This window comes from Perna viridis, chromosome 8, assembly GCF_037379345.1.
Source record: "Perna viridis isolate PV_CMFRI_1.1 ecotype Kerala chromosome 8, ASM3737934v1, whole genome shotgun sequence".
NCBI lineage: Eukaryota > Metazoa > Mollusca > Bivalvia > Mytilida > Mytilidae > Perna > Perna viridis.
This window is the reverse complement of record NC_142452.1, coordinates 24,482,698-24,498,944: the sequence shown is the minus strand read 5'-3', so window position 1 is coordinate 24,498,944 and position 16,247 is coordinate 24,482,698. Positions and strand designations below refer to the sequence as shown.

Sequence of the window (16,247 nt, the reverse complement as noted above, 5' to 3'; positions counted from 1 at the left end):
TAAATTTTAAATATATCATTCTTGACATCTAGTAACAATTGTCGAATTATGTCTAGATATACCTAGTATTTTAATTGTAATGAGTCATTTAAGATTGTTGTATTGTCGTTTTGTAATATTTCTTCTAAAGGTAAGACGTATTAAATATATATTATCACTATTTGGTAACTACGTATCTGTTACATTTTACAAATACATCTTCAAATATATTGTTATTGAAGAAGAGTTTTAGACAACTGGTATTGTATTGAATTCCCCGATCCTATGTTACAAAACAGATAGGAAGACATTGTTTTATACTACCCTTAGTTTTGCCTATAGTATTGTATAATTTTTTTTTAAACTATAACCAAAAGCTTTCTTTTTTTTTTAAATAGGTTTATTGGATAAAAGGCATAATTTTGTAAAGGTAAAACAGAAACCTACGGTTTCAAAACTCAATACATTCAAACTGTCACTAACAATTTATCAAGCCACTCCAGAAAGAAAAATAGGCAACTTATATTAAGAAATGATTAGGTGAAACCACACAACGAAATAAGATAATGGATATATAGCATGTACTATTAAAAAAAAAACCTGAACCCGATAAAAAAATGCGTATCAGAAAACAAAATATCCAGACAAGTATTGTTTTGCGTTAATACATTTATCATACGTAGTGTCTGTTGCGCCAGTATACATTTCAGTGATTCACATATTTCTTCTGCTTTGAGTTAGTCCACTGATTATTTGGGGACACTTATTTTCGTGTTCAGTATGAAAACATCTGTTTTGAAAATAGTATTATATAAAAAGAACTTACTGGACAGTAGTCAAGTTGATACATTTGATATAATTCATCAAATATTTAAATTCAATATATAATAAAACCAATCAGAAATGAAAAATGACGTTCTAGTATGTAGTCACCTCTCAACCACAGCATTGCATTGAGACATTGGAAAGATATGACTCCAAAATACCTTGTATACAAGAAGTACACAAAAGAAAAATCAAAATATCTACTTAGGAAATCAATTCCCTAATGCCAATCGTATCTAAAATATGAAACTTTCGGTTAAAACCAATTTTTTGAGATTCATTTGTGTACACAATTCAATCATCAACTGTGAAAATCATATAAAGTCCAACAATTAAGAATGATAACACTAGAAAGCATATGAGTGTGAGGTGTAAGGTGTTTGAGCAAAAAAGGCTTTGGAGAACAAGTTTGGGTGGTAAGAAATGACTTAAGAATTTTCAGGACAAATGTTAAAATATAAATGCAGATAAACTCTTGAATTTGTAATAAACAATATGAAATAAATTCCCCCTTTGATCAATCGATTATATATATATTGTAGATAAATGATGATTTCACGGATATATATAATGGTACTGATTTGGACATATTTTCAACGTAAGTGATTAGAATACCAATGGTGATTTGTGAAAATTCATGATAAACAAATCAATTTAAAAAATAATGAAATCATTTGAATTGCCTCAAAACGACATAGCGAAAGGTTTAGATGAAAACTTTTATTTGAATATTATTAAATGATTTGTTTCAAAACACTTTCATATAATCGGCAAAAATGCTTCAATTGGGTAATTTAAATACAATACAATCCAAGTACATGACTTAAATAAGAAAGCAGGCAAACGGGACGATCTACACGCACAATGTAGTGCCAAGAATGAAATACAGTTTCGTACCAAAACTCAAGATAATATATACAAGTCATCATTAATAAAACTAAAGCACTAGCTCGATCCAAATATTGTGAATATTGTGATTTTCATATCGAGTAAAATTTTGTGTACAATTTTCAGAAAAATCCTTTTGCCAAACAGGGTGCCTAACCTGGGAGTTTTATGAAAATCAATTACAATTCGTCTGCAGGACATCACAAACAGATACTTCAAATGTGTCAATAATTGACAACAAAGGAAAATTCATTGTAGAGTGTACTTTGTATTATGACAATGACAATTGTGTAATTCCCCAGAGAGAAAATTTTGTATCGTATAACGTTTCGAGATCGACATTGGTTTTGACTGTTTATCGAGAGAATATATATAATTATGACGGATTGTGGCAATGTAAATACAATTCTGAATTATATACCGCAAATGTCTCTGCATCTAAAGGTTGGTACTTGTATATGAATGTTTTGGATTCATGAATAACACACACAACCAAATCAAAGGAGTAATCAAGGGAACCAAGGTTATAGCGGTAATCAAAAGAATGTAATCCAGGGACAAAGACCAGACATGGAAAACAGACATACACAACAAAAAGCATAAAGTAACTAAAATCATACATACAAAGTAACAAAAGCATATGAGCAACTCGGACTCCACTAAAAACTGGGTGCATTCACCAGGTGCACCGGTAGAGTAAACGTTCAAAGGAAGACGACTTGTTCATTAAATATAATTCGATTGTACATCCATTTAAAACTTGTTTGCACATAATAAATTTTAAAAAGTTCGATATAGTTATAATCATTTTAAAGTCTCTAAAACAGAACACTAAAATATAGTTTTTAGCTCATTGAACTAGAACGAGATATGTAGAAATAAGTATTGCGAAAAGCAGGTTTTTAACAAGGAAGTAAGGGATATTTTAGTACGTTTCCGAAAAACACCTGTAAATGTATTAATAAAATATATTCAGCATTCCTATATCGTTGCAAAAAATAGATTTTAGGGTGGCCTATATATAGTCAAATAGAATAGAGCAAGAATTTAATTCGATCTACCATTTTATATTAACAACAATATATCCAAAATAAAGGCATATGAATATACTTAAAAACCAATTTTCAGATATAGCTGTTTATACTTTTTGAAAATCAAACAAAATATATCCCTGTAAACATGCACTTGAAATCAGATTGATAATTGTGTATTTGTTCCATTCAAGTGTCAGTTTTATACAAGTAGTACTTGAGAGTTTATGTGCAGTTGCATAACATATTTGAAACCAACAACCTATTTTCCTCAATATAATATGGTTAAAAGTAATCTGCAATGAAATATTTTAAACTTAAAAAGATTTATAGATTTAAATAGAACTTACGTGGGGAAATTCCATTCTAGCTCACCTGGGTGAAAGCCATGTGAAATATTGCCATCACTTGGGGCGTCCGTCGTCGTCCGTCGTCGTCATTAACAATTTTTAAAAACTCTTCTCCTCTGAAACTACTTGACCAATTGGAACCAAACTTGTTATGAATGTTCCTTGCAGTATCCTGCATAGAACTGACGTGGGGATTTTTGATCTGTCGAAAAGCATGACCACCGTTACTGAAATAGAACATAGGGGTCAGACAGTAGTTTTTTCGCATATATCCCCAAAACCATTAGGTTTAGCCAAATTCTTTCAATAGCTGGAACGATCCTTATTCGTAGATCTACAAAAGTCTTCAGGCATAAAAAGACAAATTTTTATAAGAGTTATTGCCCTTGATAGGAGAAAATGACCATTGTCTTGAAAACTATGATAGATTTAGACTTTCATTTGCTGAAAGTCCTATCAAAGTTTTCTTGAGTCAAAGTTGTTGGATAACTTCTTGCTTAATTTATTTCACTTGAAAGGCATAATTCAACAAGGTGAGCAATTCAGGCTCCTGGGAACCTCTTGTTAGTCTTCCTAGTGTAATGTCTAGACGTTTAACCGATATTTATATCAAATAAGGTATAGAATCTCAAGACAGACAATGTGATGCTATATTGAAATTTAAAATCAATAGTAATGATGTGCCGATAATTTTGCTTTATAGCTGTATTAAGAACATGAAAGTTGCAACGCTTGGTTAACGTCTTTTGTCCTCATTCTCTGTTTCTCTAAAACTGAGAGTTGGTTGAGAACAGGTCTACTGTTTGATTTACATTTTGCATGTTTATCCATACTTATCCAATATTTGTTCATTGATTCTGTCATGTATTTAACGTAAGAACACCGCAATTTGTTTTTTAACACCACTGACATTAAATTTGTTTTACATTTTGATTTTATACATTCCTATCGAAGTAATTTGAATTGCTGAGTTTACAGGTATAATAGAAGATACTTCTGTACAGTTTGAAGTTTTATCATCATCATCTCCATCTGGTCCGGGAACTATGAGAAATGTACAGTTTAGATGTTTTTCTTGCTGGAACCCATATGGATATTATGCAGAATTTCTAATTAATAATATTTCTATAGATAGCGTTACATACGTTTCTCGTACATCAAATTGTTACCACAGAGATGGCAAATGTAATCCGAAATCGTGTAGTTGTGGTCCCTTTGAGAACATGTTTACTCGAAATTATACAGTTGACATTTCGAAACGAAATTTCTATTCATGTGCTATGATTTTCGTTGACATGTACAGTGGTGGTAAATTTTCCAAAACGTCTGGCATTTACATGGACCAACAAGGTTTGTATTTATGTATTCATCAATTCGGCAAAACTGCTTTAATATGGGAAGAAACAAATCTTCTATTTAAAAAAAAAAACGATTTTCTATCAGCTAAAGTGACAAAACGCAGCAATAAATTTGAATTTTGGGTTGCTATTGAGAAGTATCTGTCAACAAGGCCTTGTGTTCGAACAGCAACCAACATCTGGTTCGACCGCATTGAGTTAAAAGAATAAAGTCTGATTAAATGATATAGTGGAAATTACAAACCTTGAGTTCAAAAATAGACATTGCGTAAACTGTATGCACTCGATCTGGTATAAAACTATGATTAAACAAATGATGATATGCTATTCTTACTCTAGTAATCCTCAGTATACGTATACACTAGTATTACTAGAGTGCAGACCATGTATATAGACCAATATATATGAATAAATACAAGCAAATATGATGCAGGCACAAACACACACACATAAGAGTTTTTACAGTAAGAAAATGTTATCCTATCTGCTAGCAGTGCACATGTTCGTCGGCCATAATTTTCTGTTACCGTCGAACGTGTTAGCAATCGACGTATAAAAAAACATCTGCAGTAAGTTGAAGGCAAAATCCAATTTATATGGTTTCAGTCGAAATTAATTTGCTGACATTATTTGATGACTGAAATGTATTAAACTTAAGGCTCACTTGATCATTCCTCTGTTAAATAGTTTACAAAGTTGTTTTTTTTCCACCAGGCGTCTCTCCGATGGAAACAGCTACTTTGATTATCAAACCAAGGACGAAAGACGATTTCAAAACCACATTATCAAATAACGATAATTCAACAGGTATGCCTTGCACAAAAACTAACACGTCTAGCTTAAGAAGAGTGAACAGTTCTTACTTCATTTCAAGACACTCTTTGTACCTCTCGGCGAACATTAAAAAATAGATTCGGTCTGTTTGTCTTTTTATATTATTGTAACGAAAGAAGAAATTCTGAAATTAAGTTAGCCCTATCTAAACAGCTTTTGTGTTAAGAACTCAGCAATACCCAAATAATTGGTATTACTACAAATTTCAGAAAATGTGAAAAATCTGAAAGAACAACAACATACACTGGAGTGAAAATTACAGCATAATAATTAATAGGCGAACATCTTAGATGCATTGTCGTCTCGATTTCACCATAGATTACTTAGAATGTAACCTCTTGAATTAAAGGACAATAAAAAAGCAGGCAGATGACCCGTTTCTTGTGCCATGTGATAATGTCTCGCACAAAAAGCAAACGACTAAAGATTGAACACTAAAAATGTCAAAAACGGTGTTAAATGTGTGCCTTTGAATAGCAAACAAAAGAGTTACTTTGGCTTTTTATATAACGCATTCTTTCCAACAAAGCCGCTCCTTAAAATATCTATCAGCATTAACATTTCTCAACTTGATAAACATAACACAAACAACACAAACAACACAATATCAATCACAAGAATGCAAGCAAAGAAACTAACACAGGAAATCGCTTACTTGATCGGTGCACCTGGTCAACATGTAAAGGTTTTTTTTGTATGGAATCAAGGTTGCTTATTTATTCTTCTTTTCTAGATTTATTCTCTAAGTTATGTTGGGATATTATTTTTTCTTGGTCAAGACTTCGTCTCGATTTTAAATATCCCGTTCATCGTTTTTATTATTGCCCCCTTGATTTTACAGACCCATTTTCACAAAACTACGGTTTCGATGATTCCATGTATGCATTAGGTATTTGCTTCCTTCTTAGTTTCGCTTCCTTGCTTTTCAATTTATTGATTCTGATTTAAAGTTCGATAGTTGTTTCCTTGATTCCACTTATACAACTATGTTAACTTTAAGGTACCCAAGAGAGAGAGGTTGCTAAAATACGTTATTTTTGTGCGACTATAACACTCCTACGGATGACCAAATTGTTTTTATTTAAACACGAATTTTATGTTCTTTTTGTCATAGTAAATTGGACAAAATACACAACCCCTAGATTACAGTCAACAAATAGTGGGAGTAGTAAGTATTGGCCATAAGGCATTTCCAAAGTGTAGGTAATACTATTTTGCCGAATAGATTATTTGATTTTATTTTTACTGTTGTCACAATTTTGGAAAGCTGAAAGTAATGATTTTAGATTTATTTGACCACTCATTATGCTATTTAAGTAATACAAAAACCGTTGCTTGAATAAACTTGACACTTGTGTTTTCGGTAATACGATTTTCACCTACCTAAGAAAACATAGATAAAAAATATATCTTTTGGTTTAATGCGACTAAGCGTCTTTAAATAGCTTTGCGTTGGTTTCTATTAATGGTATGTTCATGAACGAAGTTAAATATGATGCCAGATGTGAAAAAGAAATTGCAGGTCCTTAAAAATTGAAAGAATTATTTTACCAAATTTGATCTAGTATCATGTAAGGTAACATGTAACATAATTTGTATATTTATTGTACTTAATTTTTTTTGGTTTATTTTTGTTTTGAAATATGTGAATAAGAATCTGTCAGAGCGAAAGAGTGTCTTACATGTATATAATATTTTATCAGGCGACTGTATTGCCTCAATTTATTGGTTTGATAATCTGGTATGTATAGAGTGTACTTGATTAAATCAGTACAATATAACAAGAATAGATCAAAGAGATAACAACTCCACCGGGATAAAAATGTCAGGCCACCCATTGGTCTTCAATGAACGACGATGAAACCCTCATACCACAGGGCAGATTTTAGCTGGCTCCAAAACAAAATATACTTAAAGTACCATTAATCTTAATGTTGTTTTTGAAATTTTATACTTATGCCGTATTAAGGTCTTAAACAAATATCTAAGACTCAAAGGGTCAATGGAAATGCTTAAGCATGCAGTAATTCAAGAACAAAACCATGACCGCGTTTTGTTGTTTTTTATCCTTATTTATTATTTCTCACAGTTTCTGTCCCTATAGCAGTTGGGTTAGTTGTAATTTTAACAGTGATCGTTAGTCTGCTCGCTGTTGTTGCATTACACTGTCGGAAGAACTACTGGAAGAATAAAAGTAAAGTCAAAAAAGAAAACGGCAAGTTTTATTCAAACTTATCAGTATTCTTAAAATGGACCTGTGACACAAATATATAGCACTATGAATAGAAAAAACAGTATGACGATCTAAGTCACATGCCCATGCTTCTCCTCCTATTTATCGTCTTCATCCTCGTCATTATATATAACTATATACATAACAAACAGCAACAGTAGTTATTGTAAAAACTACAACAACAACAACAATAAAAAGAACAAAGGTGACAACACGTGATACATAAAGGGTGATGACAAACTGAACTGGTAGACAAAGTGTCTGACAAGACAATGACCGGAAATTTAAAAAAAAACACAATGATTATGACTTGGTGCATGCATTTCGGATGGAAATAGTAGTTTAAACAAGGTTTTATAGAACGCTAAACATCTTCTAATATTACGATTAGTTCTGCCCGTGTATATGCAATGCAAACAGACAGCTCAAAATGGCCATCGTTAGTAAATTCAGTTTTCAAAACATTGCATTATATAGAAGTTATTGAGAGGAAAACTCTCCGTATTTACATGGTCAACATGTTTATTCCCTTCTTTACTTTTTAGAAGAATCTTTGCTCTTGTGTACAACTGAACGGGACCAATATGAGTATTCGTTGTCACAAACCAAAAACGGCAAGTACTTTACCAGTAGGCATATTATATAAAATATAAGTACTGTAAATAACAAATAACTTGAATTTTAACCATAAAATGACTATCTTGATTTATTATACATATAAAGTTCAAAAAACAAAGTTGAAACTGTAAATTTAGAGTTCATTGATGCCGAATATAAACACTTAAAAAAACTTTTATCAGGATTCATATGAAATATTTTTCTTTGCATAGTCCCAATTTGGACATCAGGAGGAACATAACGATCATACTGTTCGTCCGTTCGTTTCCCAGTTGCAACATATCCAAAACCGCTAAATGGAATTTGATGAACGAAACTTGCAGACATTCGTCATGAGCTTATGCTATTGTGCAACTTGTATTTTTTACATCCATCAAGATGTCTTCTGGGGTTTCTTGAAGCTAAACATGGATTTTATCTATTTTCTAATCTATATCTTTTCTGAAACAGTTTCTGGAATTCAATGAAACTATCACGCATTCTTAACTTCTGATTTTGTATTTTTAAATGAATGAGTATTGAAGTTGAGCATGTATTTTGTCATTTGGCAGTCAAAAGGGATACTATTTTTTCTGCAACTACTTATCACAGCCACATAATATCTTGACAGAAGATTGTTTGTCGGCATGCCATCTTGTGCAATTCGATTTCAAACTGGCGCAACTTCATTTTCTTGTTTTACGACGGTGTTGATCTTTTGACCGAATATTTTCTTGGGTGGAGAACGGTGATTTTCTTTAGTGAGATTTGATTTCATTTGTTTATTTTTTACATCATATTATTGTTTAAATCCGATATCAGCGAAAATGATTTCAATTCTTACGTTTGATAACAGTTATTGACTATAATTAAAACGCATAAAAAAATTGATAATTATCTTTTTAATTACATTCACTGACATCAACAAATTACGTTCCTAAAAACATTTAACATTTAACGAACTTAAGCATTTAAATTGTTCAATAAACTTATCGTATTGTTATTTTTCACTTTTCAGATGAGATTCATTCTCTCTTGGGTAGCAGATAAATTCAATAAAATTAAGTATTGAAATACTTAATTTTATTGAATTTATCTGCTAAACGTTTAAAACAAATGTGGAAAGCTGTGTTTATATGATTAAGTGTACCATAATAACGACAAGGAAATGTAAATGCTACTGTTACGAAGCCATACACAGAAGATTCCATGTAGTTTTTAAATTTAGAATTGGACGCACTTTGAAAAAACCTATTTCGTCATTACTTCCTGACTAAAAATTTATCACAGATTAAATTTTGTGGCAAGAATACTTCCTTATAATGATTTATATATATACTTTTTTGATCAATTGTACCTTTCTGATCATCTTTTAGTGCTTATATGTTTAGAAATAGTTGCTAACACTATTTCAAGTTTTCGTTTTTTACCCGACATACTTATGATATATGATTGCATTTTAGACACAAAAGATATGAGGGAAAGACTATGGTTTTTAGTAGGATATTTGTGCCAACGAGCAAACAGTACCGTTACTGCGTTAATTAGGAGCGAATTCAGTATCCAATACGACCGTTTAGTAAAGGAAACCCAAATCCATACGCAGAACTATTCAAACCATATAACAGAGTTATTTGATAAAATATTGAATTATAAAGCTGTTAACGACAACTATATCAACTACGGAGACGACGAAGAAAAATATGATTACAAAATAATCGACGATGTTTCATTGTCGAAGTTGTTTTTTTCATCATACACAAGTAGTTATGACACATCAGACACATCAGATATATTCTTCAGCTTTGATTCGATTACCGAACTATTGGATATAAATGTTTTTATTTTACCACAACCATTCAAAGAGGCCATCACAATGGTATGTGTTTTAAAGATGTTTTAGTTCTAATGTTCTTGATTACTTTGTATCGGTGATAGTGAGAATGGAAAGGATACTTTAGAAAAAAATATGAAAATGAACAAATTCTAAGTCGACAGTTTTGATGATTTAATGACACTTCGTTGTGCATTACATTGTGTTTGATAATATCTACATTTAATTTACTGTGTGGACATAATAAGTAAGCTGATTTTGTATCATAGATAGCACATTATTGACTGTAAAAGTGTTGTATATTTAAGATGGTTAAGATTAATAATTTAAAGTTTTCTTTTTAAATCCTTCTTAAAAAAGCTCTTTTAAAAGTTATCCTTAAAATTTGCAATCGAAAATTACTGTCACATATTTTTGACACAGTCATGTTGGGGAAAATTCTGGAGGGAAGATATATCTCCTGAATACAAATATTTGAACAAAACAAACAAAAAAGAGGTGACGCTATAGCTAAATATGTCTGATAAATGATTGTAGGTTCACAAAGAATGGATTGACTGGGTTAATGACGAATACACAATGTGGACAGAAGAAAGATTTCAATCGTTGGCTGAAAATGTATATCGCATAGCAGAACACTGCAAATATTTATCAACGGAAGAAATCAAAATGTTGAAGAACAAGGGTAATTTCAAATGTACAGCAATAGAAGATGTCATAAATTGGTTGTTTTTTTATAAGTTCCCCGCTAAAAAACCAAGATGAACAAAAATAAACTAGATTAAAAAAATAATAAACAAATAAATTAAAGCAAAACGAGATTTGCGAGAAACGGTCAGCAATCGGATGCTTTAAAAGATAATTTTGCAATAAAAATGAGAAAGAAAAAAAATAAAATTATGTCAAGGTTTTGTTTGAGATTTGAGTTTATTAAAATTTAATGTAGAAAGTGAAATTAAATACTGTTGCATGTATATAGAGATACCTGTCTTATCTGAATCAAAATAAATCGGAAACTTGTTAAAATAGACATTTCAGTCGGTTTAAGTCAAGGAGAATATATATAAACCAAGCAATTGCCAACTCTGATAAAATCTTGCAGAGTAGATATATTAAAACTTTCCTTTCAAACATTTTATATTTTTGTACATATATATATTTTTAGGTCATACACTTTTCGATCAAGAAGAATTTCAAGGCGAGCTTGGTAATGTTGGTAAAAAGCTGAATCATTTTTTAGAAAGAGTCGGGCGAAGTCGAAATGAATACGTCAAGAACAAAATACATTGTTTGATGAAAGACAATAGGACATATTGCGAGGTACGTAAAAAATCTTCAGTCACATATTATACCTTAGACGACTAGGGTCACCAGCAAAATGAAATAATAATATACTTAGCTGCAAATTCATATACAATCAGACTCTGCCGATGGTATATGTGATTCTAGGGGCAGAAAAAATGTATTAAAAATAAAAGGGAATTGATGGGTTTTGGACATGCATGAATCTCCTCCTGCCTGTTCCATATACATTCTACTACTTACTGCGTTTTCAGTATGGTTTGTACTGCTTTTTTCTATATGAACATTTCAGTTAATTTAATTTGCACTTGAATAGTCTTTTTTCACGTCTTTTGAAGTTTCCGGCAATGTTTCGTGCATGGAATTTCTCTTGTTTTACACTTCGGTTTTTGGATCTTTTTTTCCAGTTTATGATAACCGAAGAAAGAAATTTTCACAAACTTATGAGACTGATTATGGGAATTGGAATGACAGTTGTGCAAACCTATATCAAATATCATGTCATGCAAAAAAATGAGGAGTTTAAATCTTTTTTAAATAAAAACAAACATCGACTCTTCCATGCTTGGCACAACAAAAAGCGATGTTGTCAATGTAATACTGACCATGTTGAACTAATCGAACGATGCAGTCTAACAAGAGATCAGTATTCGTTGTTGTACTGCATAGAAGCAAAGCCGTTGATGAAATGTAATTCAAACAATCATCATTGTATATGCAACATAAGTGTCCATGATGATGTAACCTTGAAAACTGTGAACTTTACAATAGCATTATGTATAATGGCGGTGTGTACTTCAATCAAATTCTCAGACCAGAAAGAAAAGGAGATGAAGGCTTCAATCATAAAAGGAACAGAACAAGTTCGAGATTGCCAGGACAAAGTATTGACTTTGGTAAGAACAAAAGAAGTGTGCTCAGATTTCTACAATGCAACATGGAGAAAAATAGAAACGAATCTAATTGGAATGTCAGCATTTATAGATAAAACATTTGGGAGTGAAATAGAACACGAAATTCGCCATTTGAAGACCGATGACTCAAAATACGACTACACTAAATTGTTAGAGGAATGTGAACAAGACCTTCTATTGTCGAAAAACGTAAGTTATCTTACTAAAACCTTCCTTTGCAGGAAATGTCAACTGATATTTTATGTTTATGCTTTTAAAACAAAATATAACAATTGGCTTCTTTTATGAAATTGAAAACGAAAAGTAATTTAAAACAGTTGACAATGGCTATCCTCTATATTAAACCATAGACAGATTGTAAGTTGCGTGATATGTTAGAAAACAGCTAGGCGATATACTGGCAAAAAAACCAACGCAGTAGTTTGCAACAATTTGACTTGTATATAAAAGCTTCAATTAACAAAACTACAGGTTAAATGAAGTTCGAATAAGACTTATTAAGAATGAAAATATAAATCTATATTATAAATATAATTGAGGTAGTGTCAGATTTAAACAACAGTTATAATATTTGTTTCCGAATAAAAGCATTGAATAATACATGCAAAATTTCAGCAACTTTACGAAGAAAGGTTTTTCGATAAACTGAGAGCGTTGAAGGGGCACAGAAGCGAATTTGAGTCAATGAAGGAGAAAAAAGAAATAAGTAAGTATAGAATGTCTGAAATCACTCGCATTTTTGTTCGTATTTGGTACGTGTTTTACGAACTAATTTCGTTTTACATTCACCCTATTTTAATATCGAATGGATGTTTTTTTAAAGATAAGGCTAAGGTAACCATTGTACATAGTTCGGAACTCACATCTTATGTTCTGTACAAATATAAATGAATAAAATTAATTAAAGACAATACAACAACAATCTCGTCCTCAGTTAATATTGTCTTATATATATTGTTTCCATTGTTGTTAGTGGTATTCACAGATTCATTAGAGGGAATAGATATTAAGACTGAAATATTTTCTGATTCCAAAAATGTCAGTAAGTATTTGTATTTGTATTTGCGTTAATTGAAACCAACAACATTTTACCGCAATAGTAGAATGTTTCAAAGGGCTCGACTCTGTCTTTTCAATTGTTACACTGCTTACTAAGCCTTTGGTGTTAAACTAAAATGCAAAAAGCATATTCCCCTACTACGACAATGACCCGACATATTGAATAAAAACGTCACTACTTAGATTAGATGACAACGGTAAAATTGAAACAAAAATGGATGTTTTAATGCAGAAGGCACATAAATGTAAGTTAAATAAATACACTATTGCAAATTTGATATAATTCATACAGGGTGAATATTGCAGACATTAATGTTAGATTTTGTGAATCATTACAAGAATCGTAATGACCAATTTATGCTGCTGCATTACCATGTTAAGATTAAGGTTGTGGGCACAAATGAACATCGTTTTGTCATTCACCAATCATGAAAACTACCAACCAAAGACCACCCCCCCCCCAAAAAAAAAAAAAAAAAAAAAAATTCAAAACGAAACAAAACAAATCAAAATAGAAAAACAACAACAACAACAATTCAAAAGAAACCCAAGAAAAAAATAAAAGAAAACAAAAAGGAAAATCAACTAGTCGTTTGCAAAATTACATTTGAACTTTATTTGCAATCAACTTTACATCATGTGCAATTTCACTATATACCTAATATTGAACTTACATTAATAGTACAGTTCCTTGCAACATTGTTTTTCTTTTCTTTAGCATCAGATGTGGCGATTTACGACTTTCTCCTTGAGGTAGATGTGCCAATGGAGTGGAATATTGACGAGATACTTGAAACACTTCGTAGAAATGTGTCCTCAATAAACAAAGACTATCAATTACAAATAATAGAAACTACTTTAGAGGAATTCAGTATAATTGGAAATTTTCCATCAAGCGTTTTTAACCATTTAGAAGCTGAATTTAAGAAATTCATTGGGCGTATTTTCAAAACATGCCGCATTGCTGATTATGTTAAACGCGATTTAGGGGTTTTAAGTATCTTGGTGCATGTTTCAGGAAACAAACAAAGGTCAAACAACAAATTCGAATCATCTGCAGATATACATAATGATGACATTGGTATGTATTAAAGCCAACTATAAGTATTTCGCTTAATTAAATCACTACATCCATTATCAATTGCCAGTTTAGTTAAAATAGGTATTATTTTGATGGTTGTTTTATATGCTTCAATTCATAACCCCAGTAATAGTGTATGAAGATGTTCTGCGTCGTATCAAAAACCGCATAAATCGAAACTGATAAAACTTCAACAATTCTCAGTGGTTAACACACAAGATTTAACTCTTCAAGGAAACGGTTAAAACAGCTGGCTTTAGGACAGTCCTAAAAATCTCAAAGAACAGTTCAAGAATAAGCTCTTCTGACAATCCTACCGGAGCCGGTTCTTTAAATGTTATATTAAAGCTGGCTATACAAGAACTATCTCATCTTTGTTTCGTGTTTTCATATTCAAGCCGTGTACGTGGATTTGTATGTATTTGTATTTTCCCATTCTTAAAACTTTATTATTGTCGTAGTATTCGAAAGAAACTATGGTGACTATTGAGATTGGCTTCATGTATTTGACGTTTGTCTTCTGTCTTAAATTTGCAGAATGTAAACTCCTTGATCATAGTATTGTTGTGTTGGAACATTTTGCCACTATTAGGATCAATACGGGGAAAACCGTTCACTTTACAAGTTGTTCAGTCTGGTCCGACGAAGAATTTTTGTTTTTAGACAGTGATAGCAGTTCCCTAATTTTCTATAATTTCAAACAAGACACAATGAGTATGTGTGAACTTCCACCAACACCATTTAGCATGGCTGTAATGGATGAAGAGATTATTGCGGTGTCATTTCCAAAGAAAGAAGAAATACGAATACTACGTATTTCAAACAATAAAATCGTGAGTATCGAAATTGAGAAAATGGACGGGAAATGTTACACTTTGGCTAAGAGAGACAATGATACTGTTTTAGTATCGATAGACAATGTAGGGATATATTCATACAATATCAAAAGCAAAGTTAAAAAAGGACTTGGTATTGATATTCCATATTTCGTTCCACCTTCAGATGAAGTGTATTTCAGTGCTGGGAGACTCGTTCATACGTGTCGTGCCGAAGGATCGCTTTACTGCTACGATATAGGAGGCAATAGCATATGGACTATTACTAATATTTTGAAGCATCCTACAACAGTCACTTCCGATTCCCATGGAAATGTTTTTGCGACTGATTTTGTTTCTAGTTCACTTTATCACATATCATCAGATGGACGTTCTTATAGTGTGCTTTTAACGAGAAAAATAAATAAACGATTGCTGCACCCAACTGCAATTTACTTTTGCGAAAAACGAAAATGGTTGCTAATTGTGAACAGGGACAATGGCTACGCTTTCTGCTATCAAAGCAGAACAGTTGACCATAAACAACTGAAGTAAAACATTTTATTCTCGAAATTTCAAATTTTACTTGTAAGGTATTTAATACAAATTATGTTTGTGATATCAAATATAACATTGTTTTTTTCATTGTGCCTATTTGTTTTCTTTAAAAAATATGTCTTTGTATATGTAATTATCAAAACAATAAAATCCTGGAAAAATTCAGTTTAGGTTGAAAATACACTTACGTGAGATAACAGTATAAAAAAAGCAATTATCACAATATATATTATCTACTATCTCCGCATGTAGAGCAAATTAGAAAAGAGTAATCAAGGGAACCAAGATTCTAGCGGAAATCATAAAATAACCAAAATAATAAGTACAAACAATCAAAAGTAAATGAATCCACTAAAACTGGGAGCATGAACTAGATGCACCGGTAGGGTAAATGTCATCTGCATTTTTATAAACATCTGCCGAGCCGCTCATAAAAAGTCAAGTCTGGGGTAGACGAAAGATGAAAGGAAAACTATGACACGTAAAACAATCGGTTCTCGTGATGCAGATGGATATACTGTAATGATCCACCAGTTCATGGTGACGACCATAAATCGTCTATAGTAATTACGTTATCTATATAGCGAAA

At 31.6% G+C, this 16,247-nt stretch overlaps 1 protein-coding gene across 4 annotated transcripts; it reads left to right on the top strand.

Moving 5' to 3' along the window:
• Window positions 1-44: 44 nt before the first annotated feature.
• LOC148609932 (uncharacterized) lies at window positions 45-15,823 on the top strand. 4 transcript variants are annotated; one of them, XM_088541528.1, is made up of 16 exons: window positions 45-130; window positions 1,347-1,402; window positions 1,819-2,136; window positions 4,052-4,423; window positions 5,146-5,238; window positions 6,380-6,433; window positions 7,355-7,480; window positions 8,044-8,112; window positions 9,559-9,974; window positions 10,467-10,614; window positions 11,095-11,249; window positions 11,639-12,334; window positions 12,761-12,851; window positions 13,119-13,187; window positions 13,923-14,285; window positions 14,823-15,823. In XM_088541528.1, exons 2-16 carry the CDS (start codon window positions 1,351-1,353, stop codon window positions 15,653-15,655), a joined length of 3,855 nt encoding a protein of 1,284 aa, XP_088397654.1. In that variant the 5' UTR covers window positions 45-130; window positions 1,347-1,350; the 3' UTR covers window positions 15,656-15,823. The 4 variants fall into 4 exon arrangements, with proteins under 4 accessions (XP_088397654.1, XP_088397655.1, XP_088397653.1 ...); XM_088541529.1 differs by lacking the exon at window positions 45-130 and adding an exon at window positions 378-409 and having other exon boundaries at window positions 6,380-6,430; XM_088541527.1 differs by lacking the exon at window positions 45-130 and adding an exon at window positions 378-409.
• The last annotated feature ends 424 nt before the right edge of the window (window positions 15,824-16,247 follow it).

What these genes read in the sequence shown, in the direction of transcription:
- LOC148609932 (XM_088541528.1), top strand. Translation starts at nt 1,351, where the DNA reads ATGATGATTTCACGGATATATATAATGGTACTGATTTGGACATATTTT. An exon ending in AAATAACGATAATTCAACAG is followed by an intron (nt 5,239 to 6,379) that starts GTATGCCTTGCA and finishes TTTTTGTCATAG; the next exon opens with TAAATTGGACAAAATACACA. An exon ending in TCAAAGAGGCCATCACAATG is followed by an intron (nt 9,975 to 10,466) that starts GTATGTGTTTTA and finishes AAATGATTGTAG; the next exon opens with GTTCACAAAGAATGGATTGA.